Genomic DNA, 22,704 nt, shown 5'->3' with positions numbered 1-22,704 from the left:
GAGAATATTCTAGAGAGAGAGAAACTTCTAGAAAATTTTAAATTTTTTTTTTTAAACCCAATTTGTCCATTTTACGAAATTGCCCCTCGCTTCAAACGCTCATATCTTTCAAACCGTAACTCCGATTGACGCGTGCCGCGCGTCTAGGAACTCGTGGACTCGAGACCTTTTCAACGTGCCCAAAGTCAAAGACGAAAGTCCATTATTTTTAAAAGTCAACTTTGGGTCGGGTCGTTACAACCTTCCCCCCTTACAAAAATTTCGTCCTCGAAATTTAGCATATATCGTAACAGACAAGTGATGCCCAAACTCGTACCTCCTATCGACCTCGCTGATCCCTCTATTGACCACGTGCCAACGTGATTTGTTTAAATCTCACCATGCTTCCGCTGCGCCACTCTGATTGACCCTTTGATCTCTTATTAATAAACTTACTCAACCTTCCCACTTTTCTAAACTTGTTGAGGAGTAGAGAGACGATGACAGTGCATGGAACATTTCTCAAACTTTCTCAAATATTTTCATGGCTCAAATAAAATACATTTCTGAAATCACTTAAAAATCATTTTCTTTTTCAAACTGGCTTTCACAAACATTTTCTGAACTGATTTTCTCAAACTTTCTGTAACATCACCATTCCTCACCCGGGCAGTGTGGGATCACTCACTTCTCCTCACCTGGTAGCTCGCCACTGCCTCGCGCAGCCGCCCACTCAGGGTCTTGGTCCCTGGGTCTTGCAATCCACACACTTCTGGCCGGGTCTAGCTCTGATACCAATTGAAACAACCCTCGCTTCCCTTCTCAAGCTTCAAGCCTAAACCTTACCAAGTTCTAACCAGCCCAAGTCCTAACGAACAAAAGCCATACAACACACGGTACAAACAATCATCTATCCAATTTCACTCACGACGCTCTTTGAAATCCTCCAACTTTCAACTACTTTCAAAATATCTTCCTTCAGATCTATTTTTCAATCCCCTCAAAATTGTAAATCGACCTCTGAAGAACAATTTATACTCCACAACCAAAACTTCACTCCACAAACTGTAAATCGCTCGCCACTTCCCGTGCAGAGCGGATCGATGCACGGGCAGGCAGGTATGCTCGCCACTTCTCGTGCAGAGCGAATCTATACACGAGCAGGCAGGAATGCTCGCCACTTCTCGTGCAGAGCGAATCTATACACGAGCAGGCAGGAATGCTCGCCACTTCTCGTGCAGAGCGAATCAATGCACGAGCAGGCAGGATGCTCGCCACTTCTCGTGCAGAGCGAATCTATACACGAGCAGGCAGGAATGCTCGCCACTTCTCGTGCAGAGCGAATCAATGCACAAGCAGGCAGGAACCATCTCATAACCTTAATCACAAAATTCTCAGAACCATCTCATAACCATCCTTGTTTCACAATGTATAAATGCCCCATGTATTTCTCCTCAGATTCATCTCTACATATGCATCATCATTAACACTTGTTGTCAGACAATTTATTCTTTAAACATTTACTCTCAGTTTACCCCGAGTTATGCCGAATCAAGGAATCCCTTCCGAAATTTATTCTTGCTCATGACCTTTCACTTGTTTGTTACTCAAATCATACCAAATGCTTCCTCAAAAGTAACTTGATTATTCTATAAGATAATTACCTAATCATTTTCATTAATCCTCGACAATAAGTGTTTCTTCTCTAATCCAGCAATTATTCTCGGGCAATCCTATAATTCCTAAATAATTCCCTAGCCTCAAATCCTCATCAATTTATTCTCATAATCCAAATCCTACACTTAGCCTTCCTAACATAAAGCAACAAACACACAAAACAGATCATTCAATAACAATACTCTACTTTAAAAACCGATAAATTTCACTCACAATTTATCTACGTAAAAGACAGAAATATCCTTCACGGTGCCATTGCTCGGATACCAAATCCGGCAGCATAACGGCATCGTGAATGAGATTTCCCGAGCCCATGTACCTGTTAAGACCAGACAACCAACATTTAAATATTCAGAGTTCACAACTTCCGTTCAACGACCGAAATGGACGGTAACCACCACGCACGATGGCTGCCCAGCCCTAACAACACACAAACACTCACCAATATGCAAACAAACCCTAGAACTGACCTTTAGATGTTCTGGGGAGGCTGATTGACAAGGAAAATCACCCGGCCCGCCGCCACAAGTGGCGGAGCCGACGGTGGCAGCGGTGGCACAAACTTAAAAATACCCAAATTGAACTCCAAACAATCCTAATCATATAATTGAACCTTTAATTGCACAAAAACAACACGAATTTGAGTCCAATTTCAAGATATCCAAAAATAACATAAACCCTAAAATCGAATTTCTAAAATCTCAAAATTGAACGTCAACACCTTAGAGGAAAGATTACCCGTACCTCGAAGATCATTTTTGACAACTGGACCGACGGCCAAATCTCGTCGGAAATGGCCGAAATCGGCGGCGGAAGCCGGCGGCTGGCTTGGCTTCCCAAGCTCATTGCTCCGTCGTGGAGCCTCGTATGGACGAACGGAGACCATGGTTTAACTCACCATGACGAGGGCAACAAAGCCCAGTAGGTCCGGCCATCCAATTTCTGCCGGAACAGTGGAATCGCGGTGGTGCAGCCGCAACCCTTGTGGCGTCGAATCGTCGTCGTGGAGCGTCACCGTCGTGAGGGAAAGTCATGGGCAGACTCGCCGTGGCCTGGGGAAGAGAACCCAGGTGGTCCGGCGCCGCAACTTCGTCGAAAAACACAGATCGCCGGCGGGGTGGCTCGACCCTGTTTTGTGTCGTTTCTCCGTCGTGGGTGATCGGCCGGTGGAATGGAGTCCATAAGGAGAGAGAGGGAAGGGAGGCGATGGCGGCAGGCCAAAACCCGAGCCCAGCCGCCGTCGGACGCGCCGTCACGCGCCGGTGACAGGCGCGGCGAGGGTGAGGGGCGAGAGAGACTGGCACGGGGCGAGAGAGAGGAGGGAGAGTGCGGGGAGAGAGATGTAAATAATGAGAGAGAGAATATTCTAGAGAGAGAGAGAAACTTCTAGAAAATTTTAAATTTTTTTTTTAAACCCAATTTGTCCATTTTACGAAATTGCCCCTCGCTTCAAACGCTCATATCTTTCAAACCGTAACTCCGATTGACGCGTGCCGCGTGTCTAGCAACTCGTGGACTCGAGACCTTTTCAACGTGCCCAAAGTCAAAGACGAAAGTCCATTATTTTTAAAAGTCAACTTTGGGTCGGGTCGTTACAGCTGGAGGCAAAAAATCAGAGAAAGAGTCAGAGGGTGATTGGGGAGGGAGGAGAGAGAAGAGAAAGAAGAGATCTGGGAGATAGAAGAGATCAGGGAGGGAGAGGAGAAAGAGAGGGAGATCGGAGAAGGAAGAAGGAAGAAGAGAATGATGAAGGAGGAAGATGGAGGAGAGAGAAGAGATGCGTAGTGGGAGTTTGGGACTAAGAGAGAGATCGAAATGAGAGGGAAGAAGAAGTCACGGGAGGAAAAGGAAGGAAAGAAAAAAAAAATGTTTGGGGCCTTTGAGCAATTGGAAAGAAAAAAAAAGGGTTTGGGGTTTTGTTTGGCTCTTTTGGGGTTTCATTTATTTGTTTTCAAACCCTAAACCCTAATACATTTCTATATAAAAAATAATAAAAATACCCTAAAGGGCCTAAACCTTACTATCTTATAGGATATTCTAAAGAATATAGAATATAAATTATAGAATATATAGGGTTTAATGTATAGATTATAGAGTATAAAAAATATACTAATTTACTTTATTCAATATAGTAATTTTATTTAACAATATTTGCTTCCAGCGTGCATTATATTTATCTTATATCACATGAAACCTACTATATAATTTAATTTCTTTAATGTTTTTCATCAATGTAGTAGATAATATGTTAAATAAACATATGGTAAAGTTTCATTCAAAATTTTCGTATTTTGATAATAATTTTCGTGATTTATGTCTAATTTTATCAAATTTAAAATTCATCAAAATTTTCAATTCTTGCCAAAATCCAAATTTTACTCACTTCCAATAATGCACATGAATTATATGCATGGAGTTAAATTTCGTTTTTGCGGGGTATGGAAATTTTAACACGAGTTCGTCACTTTTTCGTCAATATTTCGCCGAAATTTTGCTCACAGAGAAGGAGGATGAGAAAGGGAGGGAGATTTGGGCGTGTGACCGGACCACCGTTCCTTCCAGATCTGGGCGGCCAAGAAAGGGAAGGAGATCGGGGAGGGAGAGGAGAAGGAGGATGAGATCGGGGAAGAGAAGGAGGATGAGATCAGGGGAGGGAGAGAGAGCAGAGAGCAGAGAGAAATGAGAGGGAAGAACTTCTTGGCAAGAACATGAAATTTCTGATCTGTGTTGGATGCTGGCTACAACTGGCTGCAAGCTTGGGACTGGGAGATAGATGAATGAAAGGGAAGAAGAAAGTGAAGTGGAAGCCATAAAGGAAAGGAAAAAAAGAGAAAATGAAAGAAAAGAAAAAAAAAGAAAAGAAGAAAGTCATGACATGACATGACTCACGGGAAGAAGTAGAACACGGGAAGGAAAGAAAAAAAAAAAGAGAAAATGAAAGAAAAAAAAAAGAGAAAAGGAAAGAAAAGAAAAAAAAAAGAAAAAAGAAAAAAAAAAGGGTTTGAGGTCTTTGGGCAATTGGAAAGAAAAAAAAGAGTTTGGGGTTTCATTTGATTCTTTTGGAATTTCGTTTAGTTATCTTCAAACCCTAAATCATAATACATTTCTATATAAAAAATACTCTAAAAGACATAAATCCTAATATCCTATACCATATCCTAAATAATATAGAGTATATAAGGTTTAATGTAATATCAGGGCATATAAAGTATAGAGTTTAATGTATAAATTATAGAGTATAAAAAATATACTAATTTTATTTATTCATTATATTAATTTTATTTAATAGTATTTGCTTCCAGTGCACATTATATTTATCACATATTTCATGAAACCTACCATATAATTTGGTTTTTTTCAATGTTTTTTTATCAATATAGTAGATAATATGTTAAATAAACATATGGTAACGTTTCATTCAAAATTTCTGTATTTTGATAGCAATTTCTGTTATTTCCGTCTAATTTTTGTCGAAATTTAAAAATCTTCAAAATTTTCATTGAAATTTTATCAAAACTTTTTCAAAACCCGAAATTTTATTCCTTGTTATACGGGCCACACCAGCAGCAGAGTACAATAAGTTAATAACTAGACTACTCATCTTTTCTGACCAAAACAAGACTATTCATCTTTGGCTGTGTCGTGTGATCCACCTACCAACCTACCCAATTTAAAGTCAACCGACAATTGTGATACATATGTTGAACTAATATTCATTATTCAATAAGTCCTTTGAAATTAATTATTGCATGATATATTTTGTTTTTTTTGGTGACATATTGCATGATTTTTCACTCAATGAAGAAGGGACCTCCCATAATCCTGATTACAAAAGCAATTACTATTGGTCTGGTCTCACACAAAGACTCACACTCAATTCGAAATTGAGTATTGCTGAAGCAACAAGAGTAGCTATATATATCAGTCTATCAGGAATTTTCTTTTGGTGTGAGCAGCAAGTCATAAGGAGAAATATCAGAAAGTGAGGAAAAAAAACAAGGGTTCAAAGTTTAAACACTACTCGTCAAATAATTTTTTAATCGTTATTTATATATAAACCGATAGTGCTTGATTGAAATATATTAAAGTTAAAATATTAAAATGTGAATCGATTCAAAATTCAAGTATCAATTATACGATGAGTCCTAAATAGGTTAATAAATTCAATTTTCAGCTCATATATAATCTTTCATCTTTTTTATATAAAAATGCTTTCTTTTATAAAATCACATTACCTAACTCCATAAAGTAATTTAAGATAGACAATTAAATTATGGTTACTACAGTTTATAGTTTTTTGTTATATTTAATTTGCAAACACATATTTGTGATATATGATAATTAATTATATAAGTATCAACTATATGGTCTAAATATCTTTAAGATTTATATTGGAAGAGTACTTTGGAAATAACTATATTAGGACTTATCTTTGATGAAAAAAAAAATTAATGGATTATAAATGAAAGCACGAAAGCATCTAATATCATATCAAACTTTTCACCATGCTGTTGTCCGCTTTACAATTTTAAATTTTAAATTATATATCTATAGACTTTAGTGCTGTTTTTTGTATTCACCTTTAGACAATTTGGACATGGACATGATATGCTTTAGCCGTGTGGACCCACTTCATTACAAAAGCAATCGCTAAAGACTCCATCGCATCCACGAAATTGAGCTATAATCTTAAAACACGCTTCTGTGGTTCACCAACTTCATTGAAACCATATCGACCCTTTGCTAAGAATCGAAGAGAACAATGGCTCTGGTTGGAGAGGCTCTGCTCACTGCTTCCATCCAGGTGTTGTGTGACAGGATTGCCTCACGCGACTTCATCGACTTGTTTCGGAGGAAGAAGCTCGACGATTCACTCCTGAAGAAACTGGATATCACACTGCTTGGCCTTTCTGCAGTGCTCAATGATGCAGAGGAGAAGCAAATTGTCAACCCTGCTGTGAGAAAGTGGCTTGATGAGGTCAAACATACTGTCTTAGATGCAGAGGACTTGCTGGATGAGATCAACTCTGAAGCTGAATATGATCAAACCCACAATTTAACCCAGGTGTTGAACTTCCTCTCTACTTCCTATTTTAATCCTTATTGTCAAAGCATGAATGCTAAAATAAGAGAGTCGTTTGAAAAATTAGAACACCTTGCAAAACAGAAAGACATCCTTGGCCTGGGAGTAGTTGTTGGAGGTAAGGTTTCACAAGGAACTCCAACAACTTCCTTGGTCGATGAATCTTCTGTATATGGTAGGGATGGAGATAAAAAAGAGTTAGAAAGACTGTTGTTTTCTGATCATGCAAGCCGCTGTGATGTATCTGTCATTGCCATAGTTGGTATGGGCGGGGTTGGTAAGACAACCCTTGCTCGACTTCTTTACAACGGTGACAAGGTGAAAGAATATTTTACTCTTAAATCTTGGGCTTGTGTTTCTGAAGATTATGATGCTATGAGGGTAACTAAAACCCTTATTGAGTCGATCACTAGAAAGCCTTGTGATATTACAAACTGGGATTTTCTTCAAGGTGAACTAACAGAACAAGTTAGGGGAAAAAAATTTTTATTTGTATTGGATGACCTTTGGAATGAGAATTCTATTGACTGGAAGTGCCTCCAGGCACCTTTTGCTTTTGAGGCAAGGGGAAGCAAGGTCATTGTAACAACACGGAATGAAAAAGTTGCATCAATCATGAATAATGTTCATATACAGTACTTGGAACCGTTGTCACTTGAAGATTGCTGGTTGTTACTTGCGAAACAGGCATTTGCAAATGAAAACCCCAGTGCACATCCCCACTTGCAAGAAATTGGCAAACAAATTGCACGTAAGTGTAATGGTTTGCCTCTGGCTGCAGAAGCACTTGGGGGTTTGTTACGTTGCAACAAAGATTATGGGGAATGGAATAGCATATTGAAAAGCAATATTTGGCAGCTATCGTACGATGATAAAAGTTATATTCTCCCCGCTCTAGGATTGAGCTACCATTATCTCCCGGCCCATTTAAAACAATGTTTTGTTTATTGTTCAATTTTTCCGAAGGACTATGAATTCAAGAAGGAAGACGTAGTTTTACTTTGGATAGCAGAAGGTTTGATTCCAGAAATTGATAATGGCACTAGAATGGAAGAGGTGGCTAAGAGATACTTTGATCAGATAGTGTCACGATCACTATTTAAAAAGTCAAAAGAATCAAGTTTCACAATGCATGATCTCATTAATGACTTGGCTGTATTCATTGCTAAGGGATTTTGTTTTAGAATAGAAGGGAAGGAATCAAATGAAGTTCCCAAAACAAGTCGTCATTTATCATATGTTCAAGAACAATTTGATACCGAGTCAAAATTTGAGCCATTAAACAGGGTTAAGTGTTTGCGGACCTTCCTACCCTTAAATTTGGATACATCTTGGCAACAATTTTATGTAAGCAAAAGAGTTTCACATGATTTCGTGCTAACACAAAGATGTCTGCGAGTGCTGTCATTATCAAACTATATCAATATCACTGAGTTACCTAATTCTATTGGTAATCTCATTCACTTGCGCTACTTGGATCTTTCCTCTACTGCAATCAAAAGGTTACCTGATATAGTGTGTTCTCTATGCAATTTGCAAACAATACTATTGTCAAATTGTTTCTCTCTCAATGAATTGCCTGGAGATATGAGTAAATTAATTAATTTACGTCATCTTGATCTTCGTGGAACTAACATAAAAGAGATGCCATTGCAAATGGGTAGACTAAAAAGTTTGAGAACGTTGACTACATTTGTTGTTGGCAATTCAATTGGATCAAACCTTACAGAATTGAGGGAGTTACGGTATCTTCGGGGAAGCCTTTCTATTCTAAAGCTGCAAAATGTAGTTGATGTTATGGATGCCTCGCATGCCAATTTGAAGGAAAAGAATGATCTCAAGGAGTTAACGTTGGAATGGGGTAAGGATACTGATGATTCTAAAAAGGAGAGAGATGTACTTGAGAAGCTACGTCCTCCCATAAATTTGGAGAAACTGACCATAAAATTTTATGGTGGAACCAGCTTCCCAAATTGGGTGGGTGACTCTTCCTTCTCTGACATAAAAGTCATGCATCTCAATGGTTTCAACTATTGTTTATCTTTGCCACCACTTGGGCAACTACCTGCTGTCAAAAAGCTCACTATCGTTGCGATGAAATCTGTTAGGAAGATCGGTCCTGAGTTCTATGGCAATGGGTTTCAGCCGTTTCAATCTCTGGAGAAGCTCACGTTTCAAGGTATGCTTGAATGGGAGGAATGGCAGGCAAGTGGAGGTGAATATCCAGATTTTCCTCGTCTCCAGGAGCTGAATTTATATAATTGTCCGAAGCTGAGAGGAAACTTGCCTAATCATCTTCCTTACTTGCAAAAACTTTCAGTGATCAATTGTGTGGTTCTATACGAAAGGGCCACTACAACCCTTAACATGGACTACTTACAACAATATTCTTTTGAAGAATTGAGGTTGGTTGGATGCCCGCATCTGTTATCATTACTAGGTCCGAGAACAGAGTACATGTCATCTCTTGGGAACCTTGGGATTGGAAATTTTGGTGATATAGAGTGCTTGCCCAAGCAACTGGTGCATAGCAGCAACTGTGTTGTACGCTTGACTCTCAATAATTGTCCATCCCTGTTGTCGTTCCCTAGAGATGGTCTACCTACTACGTTGGAATATCTTCGTATAGAAAATTGTAGGAGATTAGAATTCCTACCTCATGAGATGATGGCCAAATTGACATCACTTGGGGAATTGTGGATACTTGATAGCTGTGATTCACTGAGGTCCTACCCGTTGGGCATTTTTCCCAAACTTAGCACTCTTTTAATAAGGGGCTGTATGAATCTGGAATCCCTTTCCATTGAAGGAGTTGATGAAAATCTCAGGCACTTGCAAATCAGGGAGTGTCCAAATCTGGTCTCTTTTCCCCACGGAGGATTGCCCACTCCCAACCTGAGAGCATTTATAGTCACTGGATGCCAGAATTTGAAGTCATTGCCCGAACGAATTCACACCCTCACCGCCCTTCAATATTTGGACATACAGAATCTTCCAAATGTGTCAATTTCCGAAGGGGGTTTGCCTCCCAACCTACGTTCATTTTCAATATTTGCAGATTGTGACAGACTGAGGCCTTCAGCGGAGTGGGGTTTGCAAGGACTTGTCTCCCTTCAATCACTCTATATTCAAGGAACTGAGCATCTGTTGGAGACGTTGCTCAAGGAACAGCTGCTCCCTACCACTCTCAACACTCTCTCGATCTCTGACGTAAGCCTGAAATCTTTGAACGGAAAGGGACTTCAACACCTCACTTCTCTTCAAAGCCTACAATTCCATAACTGTCCGAATCTCGAATCCCTGCCAGGAGAGGGTTTGCTGGCGTCTATTTCTTTTCTCGGAATCTCCAGATGTTCAACTCTGAAAAAAAGATACTGTAAAAATAAGACAGGAGAAGATTGGGCCAAGATAGCTCGCATTCCTTGCATAAAGATAGATGAGGAAGTGATCATATGAGCTCTCACAAAAAGTTATGGTTTTCATTTCACTCTCAACTCTAAAACCAGAGTCAGGTATGTACCTACCACTGCTTGTTTTTTATCTATTAATTTTATTTCGCTGCATACAATTTATACCCCTGTATATTGTTTGAAGACAAAATTTACGCTTATATCATATTATTCACTATTTCTTATCAATATTAGCATTATTGATAATTATTTCTGAATTTTTCTTTTGTAATTATTTCTTATCAATATTTACATGCATCTACAGAAACTTCCTTGGAAACCAAATGACTGCGACAAGGAAATCTTAATCTAATTTTAATACTTTTTCGATAATATAATCACAAAGCTTAAACAAAACAAATTAAGTTGAAAATTGAACTGTGGCCTCCCAAAATCACCAAAGTGCTTAACTTAAGCTGGTGATATGCATTTTGAATTTTTCCTAACCTGTAGATAACAAGTTAATTTGTGAAGAAGTAATTTATTTATAATTAGAGAGCTTTGTGGTTGTTGCTTTCATGATCATTTAACAGTTTGCTAATTTTGCTCTCAACTTTTCAGTTGCTAATACTTTCTGTCAGATTAAGTAAGAGAAGGGGTGATCATGTAGTGCTGTAAACATACCCAAAGGCTCAAGAAGAGGCCAAAAACATCCAAAGAAGCTTACTTGTAAGTCCTTTTGGAGTTCTTATTATATTTGAGGTTAATGGCTAATATATTTGAAAGAAATTGGGTTTTGATTTCCTCATTTGGTTTAATTTTAGCCTTACTGATTTTGATTATTTTCTTTTTCTCTTCTTTGCTCAGTCCTGGTGGATGGCTTACAGATATGTGCGTGCCAAGAGAGATGTGAAGTTAGGAAGAAGAAAGGTACTAATTGGATTGGACTTTGTCTAATTTGCGGCATCCTGCTCTTTACTTTTGGTAAGTTCTGATTGTATCAAGTTATTTCTCATTGGGGTTGGTCCTTTATTGGCATCAAAGACGATGCTGATCACAACTTAAATCCTTTTTAAGTCTGAAATGCTAAATTGGTGGTCGTTTTGCAGGACAACATGCCTTCTCTTGCACAGCTTTTCATTTGCATGGATTCTTTACATGTCATAGCCAGAGGAGGGTTTACCGCTGTACATAGCTTTTTGTTTGTCTACAAAAACAATTGTCACAAGTGTGTTTTTTATTTCTCATTATGAAGCAGCAGATTATATGTACTGGGAAAAAATTATACTAGTAAGGCATCTAAGTACAACATGTGTGTGTTGAAGATGTGAAAAGTAGAGTGGCACCAATTGGCCTCCTGCAATATAATTGCATAACCTGTAACTGCTTTGTTCTGCAGTCAAAAATTGCAGGTATATCTTTACAGCCCTTCAAACTATCATATTGCAGTAAAAAATTTGGATCTTACTAAAATTTCAAAAAACTAAGTACAACACATCCAAGATCACTAACAAAGAGATGGAAAAAAAATAAATACCAGGATAGATCTAGATCATAACAAAGGCCCAAAGAGAATAAGAAAACTAGAATTATTTGTGCTTTTTGGAAAAATCAATAGAGGGCTGCAACTTCCATTAGGAGATTTAGCTCTGGAATATGTGAAGCAAAGACATTTTCCATCTACCAAGAAAATTCACTAAATTAATCATGTTTGAACAACATGAAAAATGTTTTCATACAGTTACTAGACCTTGTCTTCTTCCTTCTTAAACTTAAAAATGAGTTATGGAGAGCATAGGAGATATAAGAAACCAACCAGAGCATATTCAAATATTATCTTAATAGCATTTGGAAACGAACCAACCAAAGCCCACAAGACCCAAAACACAGCGTTACAAGATAATTGAAATTGCTTGAACCCATAATTAACAAAATACGATTAAACAAGGTGACTCTAGTCATTGGCAATCAAACATATCAAATTGAAAATGCACAAGTCATAATTTTACAAGAAACCACACATTTCATAAATTTCAACATGCATTACTAGAGACGATCTTAGTTCCTCAATTTCCACCATAGATTTCAATGGCTTTGACATCAGGCTTTTTGACCTCCGCTTTAGGAACTGTCACACACAGAACCCCATTCTCCATAGAAGCCTTAATCTGATCGACCTTTGCATTCTCAGGAAGCCTAAACCTCCTCGAGAACTTGCCGCTGCTCCGCTCGACCCGATGCCACTTGTCGTTCTTGTCCTCCTTCTCTACGTTCCTCTCTCCACTGATCTGAAGCACCCTGTCGTCTTCAATCTCTACCTTCACCTCTTCTTTCTTCAGCCCCGGAAGGTCTGCCTTGAACACATGGGCTTCTGGGGTCTCCTTCCAGTCCACCCTCGTGTTCACAAAACCTGAATTTTCCCGAGAAAATTCGGGGAAAGCAGACAGTGATGAGGAAGGGAATGGGAAATCCTTGAATGGGTCCCAGCGATCGAGAGAGAAGGGGTCGAAGATGCTGCTGCGTCGAAAGTTGGGAATGATCGACATTATGAAAACTTTGGGATTGTTTGGATGGTGAGAAAGTAAGTTTGAGTATGTAGTTGTTGCAGAGTCTCTGCTTCGCTTCACAAGTTGGGAAAGGGAGGGTTGGTTCGTATTTATAAGGAACCCAGGAATGTTCTAGTATCGACTAAATGATAAGAACAAATGAACAATACTTGGGAAATAGAATTTTCTAGTAAATACTGGGCCTTGAAAAGGTTGCGTTTTTTCTCGCGAACTTTCTCGAACTAATGATGAATACTAAATAATTTAAAAAATTCAGTTTTCAGCTATATATAATCTTTTATCTTTCTTATATAAAAGGGAGGTGATTTTTGCACTCCTCTTTTCTCCGTTTGCACTCCATTTTTTTTTAATGTATTTTGTATATTTTTATTATATATTTTTCTAAGTCTACCCAAGGAGTGTAATTTCGATTTCGAGAAAATTTTCGATGGAAATTTCGACGAAAATTTTCGCGAAAATTTTGATTAAAACTTTAATTTCGATAAAATTAGACAAAAACGACGAAAATTACTATCAAAATACGGAAATTTTAAATGAAACTTGATCATATGTTTATTTAACATATTATCTATTACATAGATAAAAAATATTGAAGAAACCAAATTATATAGTAGGTTTCATATGATATAAGGTGAATATAATGCGCGCTGGATGCAAATACTATTAGAAAAATGGGTCACTGATTAATAATTATATAAATAACACATCATACCCTAAACCCTAAACTATATACCCTCTATATACCATATATCATGTAAGGCTATAACCCTCCATATACCCTATACCATGTAAGGCTATACCCTCTATATACCCTATACTGTATATTATTAAATTTACTCAACTCTACCTCCTAAACCATAAACCATCAACAATAAACCACTCCCTAAACCCTAAATTATATTAAACTTATATACTTACAAACTTATATAAAATTATAAACTTAAATACTCCATAGTGATATTTAGTTTATAAACTTATATAAAATTACTAAACCCATATTATAGTTTTTCTAAAAAAAAAACCATATTATAGTTTATATTGTTTTAAACTTTTAATTAGGTTTTATTACATTTTTAATACCCTAATGTCTGACAAAAAACCATATTTAAATATGTAATGTATATAGTTTTAGTACAAAGTTTTTAATTAAACTAGTTAATACCCATAAATTATGTAATTATGTTTTTTTTGGTACAAAAATTATATAATTATGTTTATATAGTTGTTTAGTTTATATATATTTTTTATTATTAAATTTTTTATACTCGATATTCCTAAAACTCTAGAACTCTAAAAAATTATAAAACCTATTAGGCTATTACTTCCACCAATTTGTAATACACTAATACTAATACAGTAATACTCAATATGCTAATGGCCAAAAAAAAAAAAAGTAATACACGCACCCACTTAAAGGCTTACAGCTAAAGCCTTTCCCAAAATAAAAAAGCTAAAGCAGTAAAGCACTAAAGCCTTTTTTTTTTGGCCAAAAAGCACTAAAGCCTTTGAATAAGTGAATAACCACTTAACCCTAGTATGCTAGTCATAAGTTCATAACTCATACTTGTGCCGCCGCTCCTCTCTCTCTCTCTCTCTCTCTCTCTCTCTCTCTCTCTCTCTTTCTCTCCCTCCCTCTTCCTCATCTTTGTTTCTCAGTTCTCTCTCTCCCCTCTCTCTCTCTTGCATCTCCGTCACCTCACTCTCTTTCGCCGTCAATCTCAGTTCTGGGGTCACGAGGGGAAGCCGACCGGGATGGAGGGGCTAGGAAATGCAGAGAAGTCGCCGGAGGAGGGCTGAAAAATGTAGAAAAGTCACCGGGGGGGCTGGGAAGTGTAGATAAATCACTGGGGAGGGTTTGGAAATGTTGAAAATGGATGGATTCGAAATTTCGCCAAAATTTCACAAAAATACACGTGTGGCAGCTTCGAAATTTCGGTCGAAATTTAAGCGAAATTTAGAAAATTTTGCCAAAAAATTATCGAAAATTAATGGGTATGTTATAAAATTTCGGGGCTCCCCAAAAACGAAAATTTCGCCGAAATTTCGCCGAAATTTTCGAAATTTCATTCCTTGAGTCTACCCTTTATGGTTGTTGAATTTTTATTTTAATTATCTTTCAGTAATGATTATTTTTTCCTAAATTCTCTCATCGTTATTAAAAAAATAAAAATAAGTAATTTTCTCTCCCCCTCATTGTATCTTCTTCATATTGCATCTCTTTGTCCTCTAAGCCTTTTTTTTTTCTTTTTCTTTTGTGAACCAGTGTTGTTCGTGCTTTCAATTATCATTCTATATTTTCATTAGGAAAATATTTAGCCTGTCATATTTTTTTTTCGTTTTCTTTATGAGGGTCATGATTTATGTGAACCAGTCTTGTACGTGCTTTCAATCATCATTCTATACTTTCATTAGGAAAATATTTAGCCTATCATATATATTTTTTTTTCATTTTCTTCATAAAGGTCATGATTTATGTATCTTCTTCTTCTTTTGATAGTGAGTTTTGTGTTATGAAATTAATTGAGGTTTTCAATTAGTTCACTCCCTCATTTTTAGGACTTTTGACACTGTCAAGAAAAATGTTCCCATAGCAACCACTACTAATTTGTAGCATATTTGATTTTAAAAAAAATGAATGTCACATGCTAGCTTAATAAGAAAAGAGAGCTAGATGTACTATATATCAAGAAGATGAATAGAAGTGTAGAGAATTACATAAGTTTCTTACTTTTTAAAAGAGAGTTATAGAAATAGATATATTATTATGACAATTTAAAAAAATTAAATGTGTAGGATTTAATGTTACATAGGTAATATTCTATAATTAAAAGCTAAAGGATATATGTGGAAAATAAATAATAAAAATATATACAAACATTTAAAAAAATAAGAAGGATTGCAAATGGAGAAAAGAGGAGTGCGAAAATCTCCTCTCATATAAAAAATGCTTATTTCTTTCATAAAATCATATTACCTAACTCCATATATAATGTAATTTAAGATAAAGAGATTTAGAGTCTAATTCATTTTATGAATCTTTCTTAGACTAAGATTGGTAGTAATTTAGAGTTTTTACCCAAAGTCCAATTTATTTTTTATGGCTCTAATTTCATTTTTTTGCAAATTTATAATTTATATTTAGTATTACAAAAATATATATATAATAAATCATTATAATAAGATTGTATACATAATAATATATGATAAGATTCTAAATTTTAACTTAATTACTAAATTATATTTATAATTTTAAATATATACAAATATAAAATAACTTAACCGTTATCTAACTTCCACATCTCCAATAAATCTAATTTATAAATAAATGTATTACACAAAGAAACAAAATGTATAAATAAATTTATACAACCGCTTTGACCAATGAGCGAGGTCGGTCCAATATTGACATCTTTGTTTGCTTAAAGTTCGTGTAGTACACATATCATAATCATTTTCTCCATATGCAGAGGGATGTCATTGTTATATAATCACGATTTTATCAATTCCTTTCATTGAAACCTTGTCATTTCAATAATTGTGAAGAACGATCAGAGCCGTTCATTTTCTATGTTCATACTCAAAGATCATCTCTACAAAAAATCAGCCAAATCGGAATTCAACTAGTCGTTGAATTATCATTATAAAACTCACGATCGTTCTTTAATTTGACCACCGTTACCTAATTTCTACATCTTCAATTGAGCTAAATTTTTGCAGGGATGATTTTTGAGTAGGGAACTGAAAAATGAACGGTTACGATCATTGTAAACACGATCAAGATATGCCCATCTACATATAAATGAACGGTTTCAACACTTGATGAGTATAATTCTATTAATTCTTTCGTTGAAACCTTGTCGTTTCAATAATTGTGAAGACCAAAATGTGATTTCAACGATCAGAGCCGTTCATTTTCTATCTTCATACTCAAAGATCATCCCTGCAAAAAATCAGCCAAATCGGAATTCAGTTAGTTGTTGAATTTTCATTATAAACTCATGATCGTTCTTTAATTTGACCACCGTTGCCTAATTTCTACATCTTCAATTGAGCTAAATTTTTGCAGGAATGATCTTTGAGTAGGGAACTAAAAAATGAACGGTTACGATCGTTATAAACACGATCAAAATATGCCCATCTACATATAAATGAACGGTTTCAACACTTGATAAGTATAATTCTATTAATTCTTTCGTTGAAACCTTGTCGTTTCAATAATTGTGAAGACCACAATGTGATTTCAACGATCATAGTCATTCATTTTCTTTGTTTATACTCAAAGATCATCTCTGCAAAAAATCAGTCAAATCGGAATTCAGCTAGTTGTTGAATTATCATTATTAAACCCACGATCGTTCATTAATTTAAGCACCGTTACCTAACTTCTACATCTTCAATTGAGCTAAATTTTTATAAGGATGATCATTGAGTAGGAAACTAAAAAATGAACTGTTCAGATCGTTAAAAATATAATCGCATCGTATTCTTATACCTAAATATAAATGCACATAAAAAATGAACTAGACTTTGGGCGAGAAATCGAGATTCGTCTCCTAAAGTGACTTTGAGCGACGAATATATAGATTCGCCTCCCAAAGTGACTTTGGGCGAGGAATATATAGATTCGTCTCCCAAAGTCACTTTGGGCGAGGAATATATGAATTCCTCTCCCAAAGTGACTTTAGGCGAGGAATATATAGATTCGTCGCCCAAGGTCACTTTAGGCGAGGAATAATTTCGTCGCCCAAAGTATGGCCCTAATGAATATCATATTTTGCAAATTTATAATTTATATTTAGTATTTAAATATATATATAATAAGATTGTATACTTAACAAGATACAATAGGATTCTAAATTTTAACTTAATTACTAAATTATATTTATAATTTTAAATATATACAAATATAAAATAATTTCACGGTTACCTAACTTCTACATCTCCGATTAAGCTAAATTTTTGCAGGGATGATCTTTGAGTAGGGAAATAAAAAATGAACGGTTCGGATCGTTGGAAACACGATCAATATATGCCCATCTACAGATGTTCTTTAACTCTGAAAAAAAGATACTGTGAAAAAGACAGGAGAAGACTGGGGCAAGATAGCTCGCATTCCTTGCATACGGATAGATGAGGAAGTGATCATATGAGCTCTCACAAAAAGTTATGGTTTTCATTTCACTCTCAACTCTAAAACCAGAGTCAGGTATGTACCTACCACTGCTTGTTTTTTATCTATTAATTTTATTTCGCTGCATACAATTTATACCCCTGTATATTGTTTGAAGACAAAATTTACGCTTATATCATATTATTCACTATTTCTTATCAATATTAGCATTATTGATAATTATTTCTGAATTTTTCTTTTGTAATTATTTCTTATCAATATTTACATGCATCTACAGAAACTTCCTTGGAAACCAAATGACTGCGACATAAAGGAAATCTTAATCTAATTTTAATACTTTTTCGATAATATAATCACAAAGCTTAAACAAAACAAATTAAGTTGAAAATTGAACTGTGGCCTCCCAAAATCACCAAAGTGCTTAACTTAAGCTGGTGATATGCATTTTGAATTTTTCCTAACCTGTAGATAACAAGTTAATTTGTGAAAAAGTAATTTATTTATAATTAGAGAGCTTTGTGGTTGCTGCTTTCATGATCATTTAACAGTTTGCTAATTTTGCTCTCAACTTTTCAGTTGCTAATACTTGCTGTCAGATTAAGTAAGAGAAGGGGTGATCATGTAGTGCTGTAAACATACCCAAAGGCTCAAGAAGAGGCCAAAAACATCCAAAGAAGCTTACTAGCTTGTAAGTCCTCTTGGAGTTCTTATTATAATTTGAGGTTAATGGCTAATATATTTGAAAGAAATTGGGTTTTGATTTCCTCATTTGGTTTAATTTTAGCTTCACTGATTTTGATTATTTTCTTTTTCTCTTCTTTGCTCAGTCCTGGTGGATGGCCTACAGATATGTGCATGCCAAGAGAGATGTGAAGTTAGGAAGAAGAAAGGTACTAATTAAGAAGGTACTAATTGGATTGGACTTTGTCTGATTTGCGGCATCATGTTCTTTACTTTTGGTAAGTTCTGATTGCATCAAGTTATTTCTCATTGGGGTTGGTCCTTTATTGGCATCAAAGACGATGCTGATCACAACTTAAATCCTTTTTAAGTCTGAAATGCTAAATTGGTGGTCTTTTTGCAGGACAACATGCCTTCTCTTGCACAGCTTTTCATTTGCATGGATTCTTTACATGTCATAGCCAGAGGAGGGTTTACCGCTGTAAATAGCTTTTTGTTTGTCTGCAAAAACAATTGTCACAAAGTGTGTTTTTTATTTCTCATTATGAAGCAGCAGATTATATCTACTGGGAAAAAATTATACTAGTAAGGCATCTAAGTACAACATGTGTGTGTTGAAGATGTGAAATGTAGAGTGGCACCAATTGGCCTCCTGCGGTATAATTGCAGTCAAAAATTGCAGGTCACTAACAAAGAGAAGGACAAAATTTGGATCTTACTAAAATTTCAAAAAACTAATTACAACACATCCAATATCACTAACAAAGAGATAGAAAAAATAAAATAAATACCAGGATAGATCTAGATCATAACAAAGGCCCAAAGAGAATAAGAAAACTAGAATTATTTGTGCTTTTTGGAAAAATCCATAGAGGGCTGCACATTCCACGGGTAGGAGATTTAGCTCTGAAATATGTGAAGCAAAGACATTTTCCATCTACCAAGAAAATTCACTAAATTAATCATGTTTGAACAACATGAAAAATGTTTTCATACAGTTACGGAGAGCATAGGAGATATAAGAAACAATAGAGCTAAGCACATGCTTTAACTTACAAGCTCACAACTTTCTCACATGGCCCATTACAATTCTGCCCTCATTTCGATCAGACTAGAATACAGTAGTTATTTCCATTATTCATTGTAAAACTGAAACGAAACAAATGAAATCAAAATTGAAGGAAGAGAAGGAAAAAAAACAAAAAAAAACAGAGCAAATCCAAATATTATCTTAATGGCATTTGGAAACGAACCAACCAAAGCCCACAAGACCCAAAACACAGCGTTACAAGATAATTGAAATTGCTTGAACCCATAATTAACAAAATACGATTAAACAAGGTGACTCTAGTCATTGGCAATCAAACATATCAAATTGAAAATGCACAAGTCATAATTTTACAAGAAACCACACATTTCATAAATTTCAACATGCATTACTAGAGACGATCTTAGTTCCCTCAATTTCCACCAGATATTTCAATGGCTTTGACATCAGGCTTCTTGACTTCGGCTTTAGGAACTGTCACACTCAGAACCCCATTCTCCATAGAAGCCTTAATCTGATCGACCTCTGCATTCTCAGGAAGCCTAAACCTCCTCGAGAACTTGCCGCTGCTCCGCTCGACCCGATGCCACTTGTCGTTCTTGTCCTCCTTCTCTACGTTCCTCTCTCCACTGATCCGAAGCACCCTGTCGTCTTCAATCTCTACCTTCACCTCTTCTTTCTTCAGCCCCGGAAGGTCTGCCTTGAACACATGGGCTTCTGGGGTCTCCTTCCAGTCCACCCTCGTGTTCACAAAACCTGAATTTTCCCGAGAAAATTCGGGTAAAGCAGACAGTGATGAGGAAGGGAATGGGAAATCTTTGAATGGGTCCCAGCGATCGAGAGAGAAGGGGTCGAAGATGCTGCTGCGTCGAAAGTTGGGAATGATCGACATTATGAAAACTTTGGGATTGTTTGGATGGTGAGAAAGTAAGTTTGAGTATGTAGTTGTTGCAGAGTCTCTGCTTCGCTTCACATGTTGGGAAAGGGAGGGTTGGTTCGTATTTATAAGGAACCCAGGAATTTTCTAGTATCGACTAAATGATAAATAGAATTTTCTACTAAGTACTGGGCCTTTAAAAGGTTGCGTTATTTCTCGCGAACTTTCTCGAACTCTTTAGTCCAAGCGCGGAAATATTGGGTTTATTTTTATATTTATTTTTTGGTCGAAATAAGAATTGCATTAATAAAGCTCAAAAGGCATTGAGTATACAAAGTATGAGCCCACAAGTCCAAAACATAAAAAATAATTAATAAATGGCCCAAACAAAAAAGCCCATCTAAACAGAAGACCAAATCCTAGGCAAAGAAGGTGGGTCAGGAGAGCCACTCCGCCAATGGTTGGAAGCCGAGAACCACCGTGAGGTGAAAGTGAGCAGAACCCACAAAATCCCCAATATCTCATTGTGTCAACACCGAGCAAGAACCACAGTCACCAAAAGAGCCAGAAAGACTCCAAAAAATAAAGAGTAACCGTAACCGAGGAAGATGAAGGTGTGAACACCTGAGCCGAAGAACAATCTTCTAGTGATATGGCGACAACCACGATCCAACCATCATTGCTGAAAGACGAAAATGATAGGCCGGGAGGCGGGAACAGGCAAAGGCAGCGAATGTCCGATGCTTGGCGATGGGAAATTGAGAACGAAAGCAAAGGGAGTAGAGATCTCCAGATCTGAGCATATAACTCAAGCAAAAATCACCACAAAAAGGGTGAAGCAAACTCCACAAAAGGGTAGATATCATAAAGAGAGATGAAAACTTCAAAACATTGAGTTTGTTGTACACGTACATACGATTGATAGTTCAACTGTTCAAGTACAACTACTACAATAATATAAATAGACATCGGTCAATAGACAACGGTTCGTGTTTTGTCCGTTATCTTAATTTATTATACAACGGTTTTGTAAAAACCTTTATATGAACATATAATATCCAATGGTATTCGGTCTTGAGATTTTTCTTAAATTATTACACAATAGTTTTAGACAAAACTGTTGTATTGGGTAAGTTATAAGAAAATAAAGAATTTGCGGGTCTTTGTATTTGGCCAAAAGCGGAGGCGCGCTAATGAACAGTCCTCGCGCTTTAAGTCTAATTTGGTCAAAGCCCTCTGAGACTTCACCTACTTTCAGATACTCATCCCCCATTCGATCTCCATCTTTGCCGTCCTCAACTCCTCATCGCGCGGAAGTCTCTCACAGCTCGATCTCTTTCCTTCCGCACTATCCAAATTTTCTCCCTCTCTCTCTCTTCCTCTCTCTACGTCTATCAGTGTCTTTCTCGCTCTCTCTCCATTTCTGCTACTGACCGTTCTCGGCTAGATTTGGGAGCCCACCAGTAAAGCTTATACAAGGTTTCACTCTAACTCTAAAGCCCATCCTTATCTAATTATGATTTTAATGTTGGTTAGATTTTCTTGATATAGGATTTAGGGTTTCATACAAGGAAGCTCCTCTGAGATATAAGCCACCCATCGATCTGCTCTTTCTTCTTATTTCCTTATTATTGAAGCTCGACCCTCACCCTCAGTTCTCACCCTCTCTTTCTCGCCGCCCTCTCTCTTGTCGCATCCTCTCCTTCTCGCCACAGAGTCACCGTCACGTCCTTTATTCCCTCACTTGGCAGCACCGTTCACTCCTGCGAGCATCTCACCTTCTCTCTATCACTTTTGCGCTCAGCCCTCTGTCTAATCGAGTTTCTGTCACTCTCGATCTACTCTCTCTCTCTCTCTCTCTCTCTCTCTCTCTCTCTCTCTCTCTCTCTCGATCTGCTCTCTCTCTTCCTCTCAAACCCTCTCGATATGCTCGCGATTCTCAAACCCTCTCGATCTGCTCACGATTTGGGGTTTTCGTTGAGTGGGTTTGGGGTTTTCTATGACATTCTTACTGTTTCAAGGTTAGGTTCTTTTTCTTTTTTTGAGTTTCTGGATCTTTTATTCTTTAGATGTTTTTTATTTTCGTTTTCTAGGGCTTTTGATTTTCATTTTTAGGGCTAAGTTGTGATTTTGTTGATTGTTTCTTATAAACACCAGAATCTTTGGGCACTTATTATTCATGTATTTTAAATAATTAAACTTTGGGTATTTACAAACCAATATAATTAAAATCTTTTATTCTGGTAGCCAAAAAAAGATTGCAATAAAATCT

General features: G+C 36.6%; 2 protein-coding genes and 1 pseudogene across 6 annotated transcripts; 1 reads left to right on the top strand and 2 right to left on the bottom strand.

Annotated features, from left to right (window-relative positions):
• Positions 1-6,359: 6,359 nt before the first annotated feature.
• Positions 6,360-19,291, top strand: LOC147291659 (putative disease resistance RPP13-like protein 1 pseudogene; annotated as a pseudogene). 4 transcript variants are annotated; one of them, XR_015121207.1, is made up of 5 exons: positions 6,360-10,251; positions 10,750-10,857; positions 10,996-11,112; positions 11,238-11,540; positions 19,190-19,291. The product of XR_015121207.1 is annotated as a putative disease resistance RPP13-like protein 1 pseudogene, transcript variant X3 (transcript). The 4 variants fall into 4 exon arrangements; XR_015121206.1 differs by having other exon boundaries at positions 10,750-10,890; XR_015121205.1 differs by lacking the exons at positions 11,238-11,540; positions 19,190-19,291 and adding exons at positions 18,717-18,785; positions 18,911-19,091 and having other exon boundaries at positions 10,996-11,058.
• On the bottom strand, positions 11,952-12,785 carry LOC147291660 (18.1 kDa class I heat shock protein-like). The gene has a single exon (XM_086234677.1). The coding sequence runs from the start codon at positions 12,672-12,674 to the stop codon at positions 12,195-12,197; it is 480 nt and encodes a 159-aa protein (XP_086090803.1). The 5' UTR covers positions 12,675-12,785; the 3' UTR covers positions 11,952-12,194.
• Positions 19,292-19,495: 204 nt separating the features above from the next.
• Positions 19,496-20,573, bottom strand: LOC147291658 (18.1 kDa class I heat shock protein-like). Its single transcript, XM_086234689.1, has one exon. It carries the CDS (start codon positions 20,445-20,447, stop codon positions 19,968-19,970), a length of 480 nt encoding a protein of 159 aa, XP_086090815.1. The 5' UTR covers positions 20,448-20,573; the 3' UTR covers positions 19,496-19,967.
• Between the last annotated feature and the right edge of the window lie 2,131 nt (positions 20,574-22,704).

Source organism: Dryas octopetala, chromosome 3 (genome assembly GCF_963921425.1).
Source record: "Dryas octopetala chromosome 3, drDryOcto1.1, whole genome shotgun sequence".
NCBI lineage: Eukaryota > Viridiplantae > Streptophyta > Magnoliopsida > Rosales > Rosaceae > Dryas > Dryas octopetala.
The sequence above is the reverse complement of the archived record's forward strand: the minus strand, read 5'-3'. Positions and strand labels throughout refer to the sequence as shown.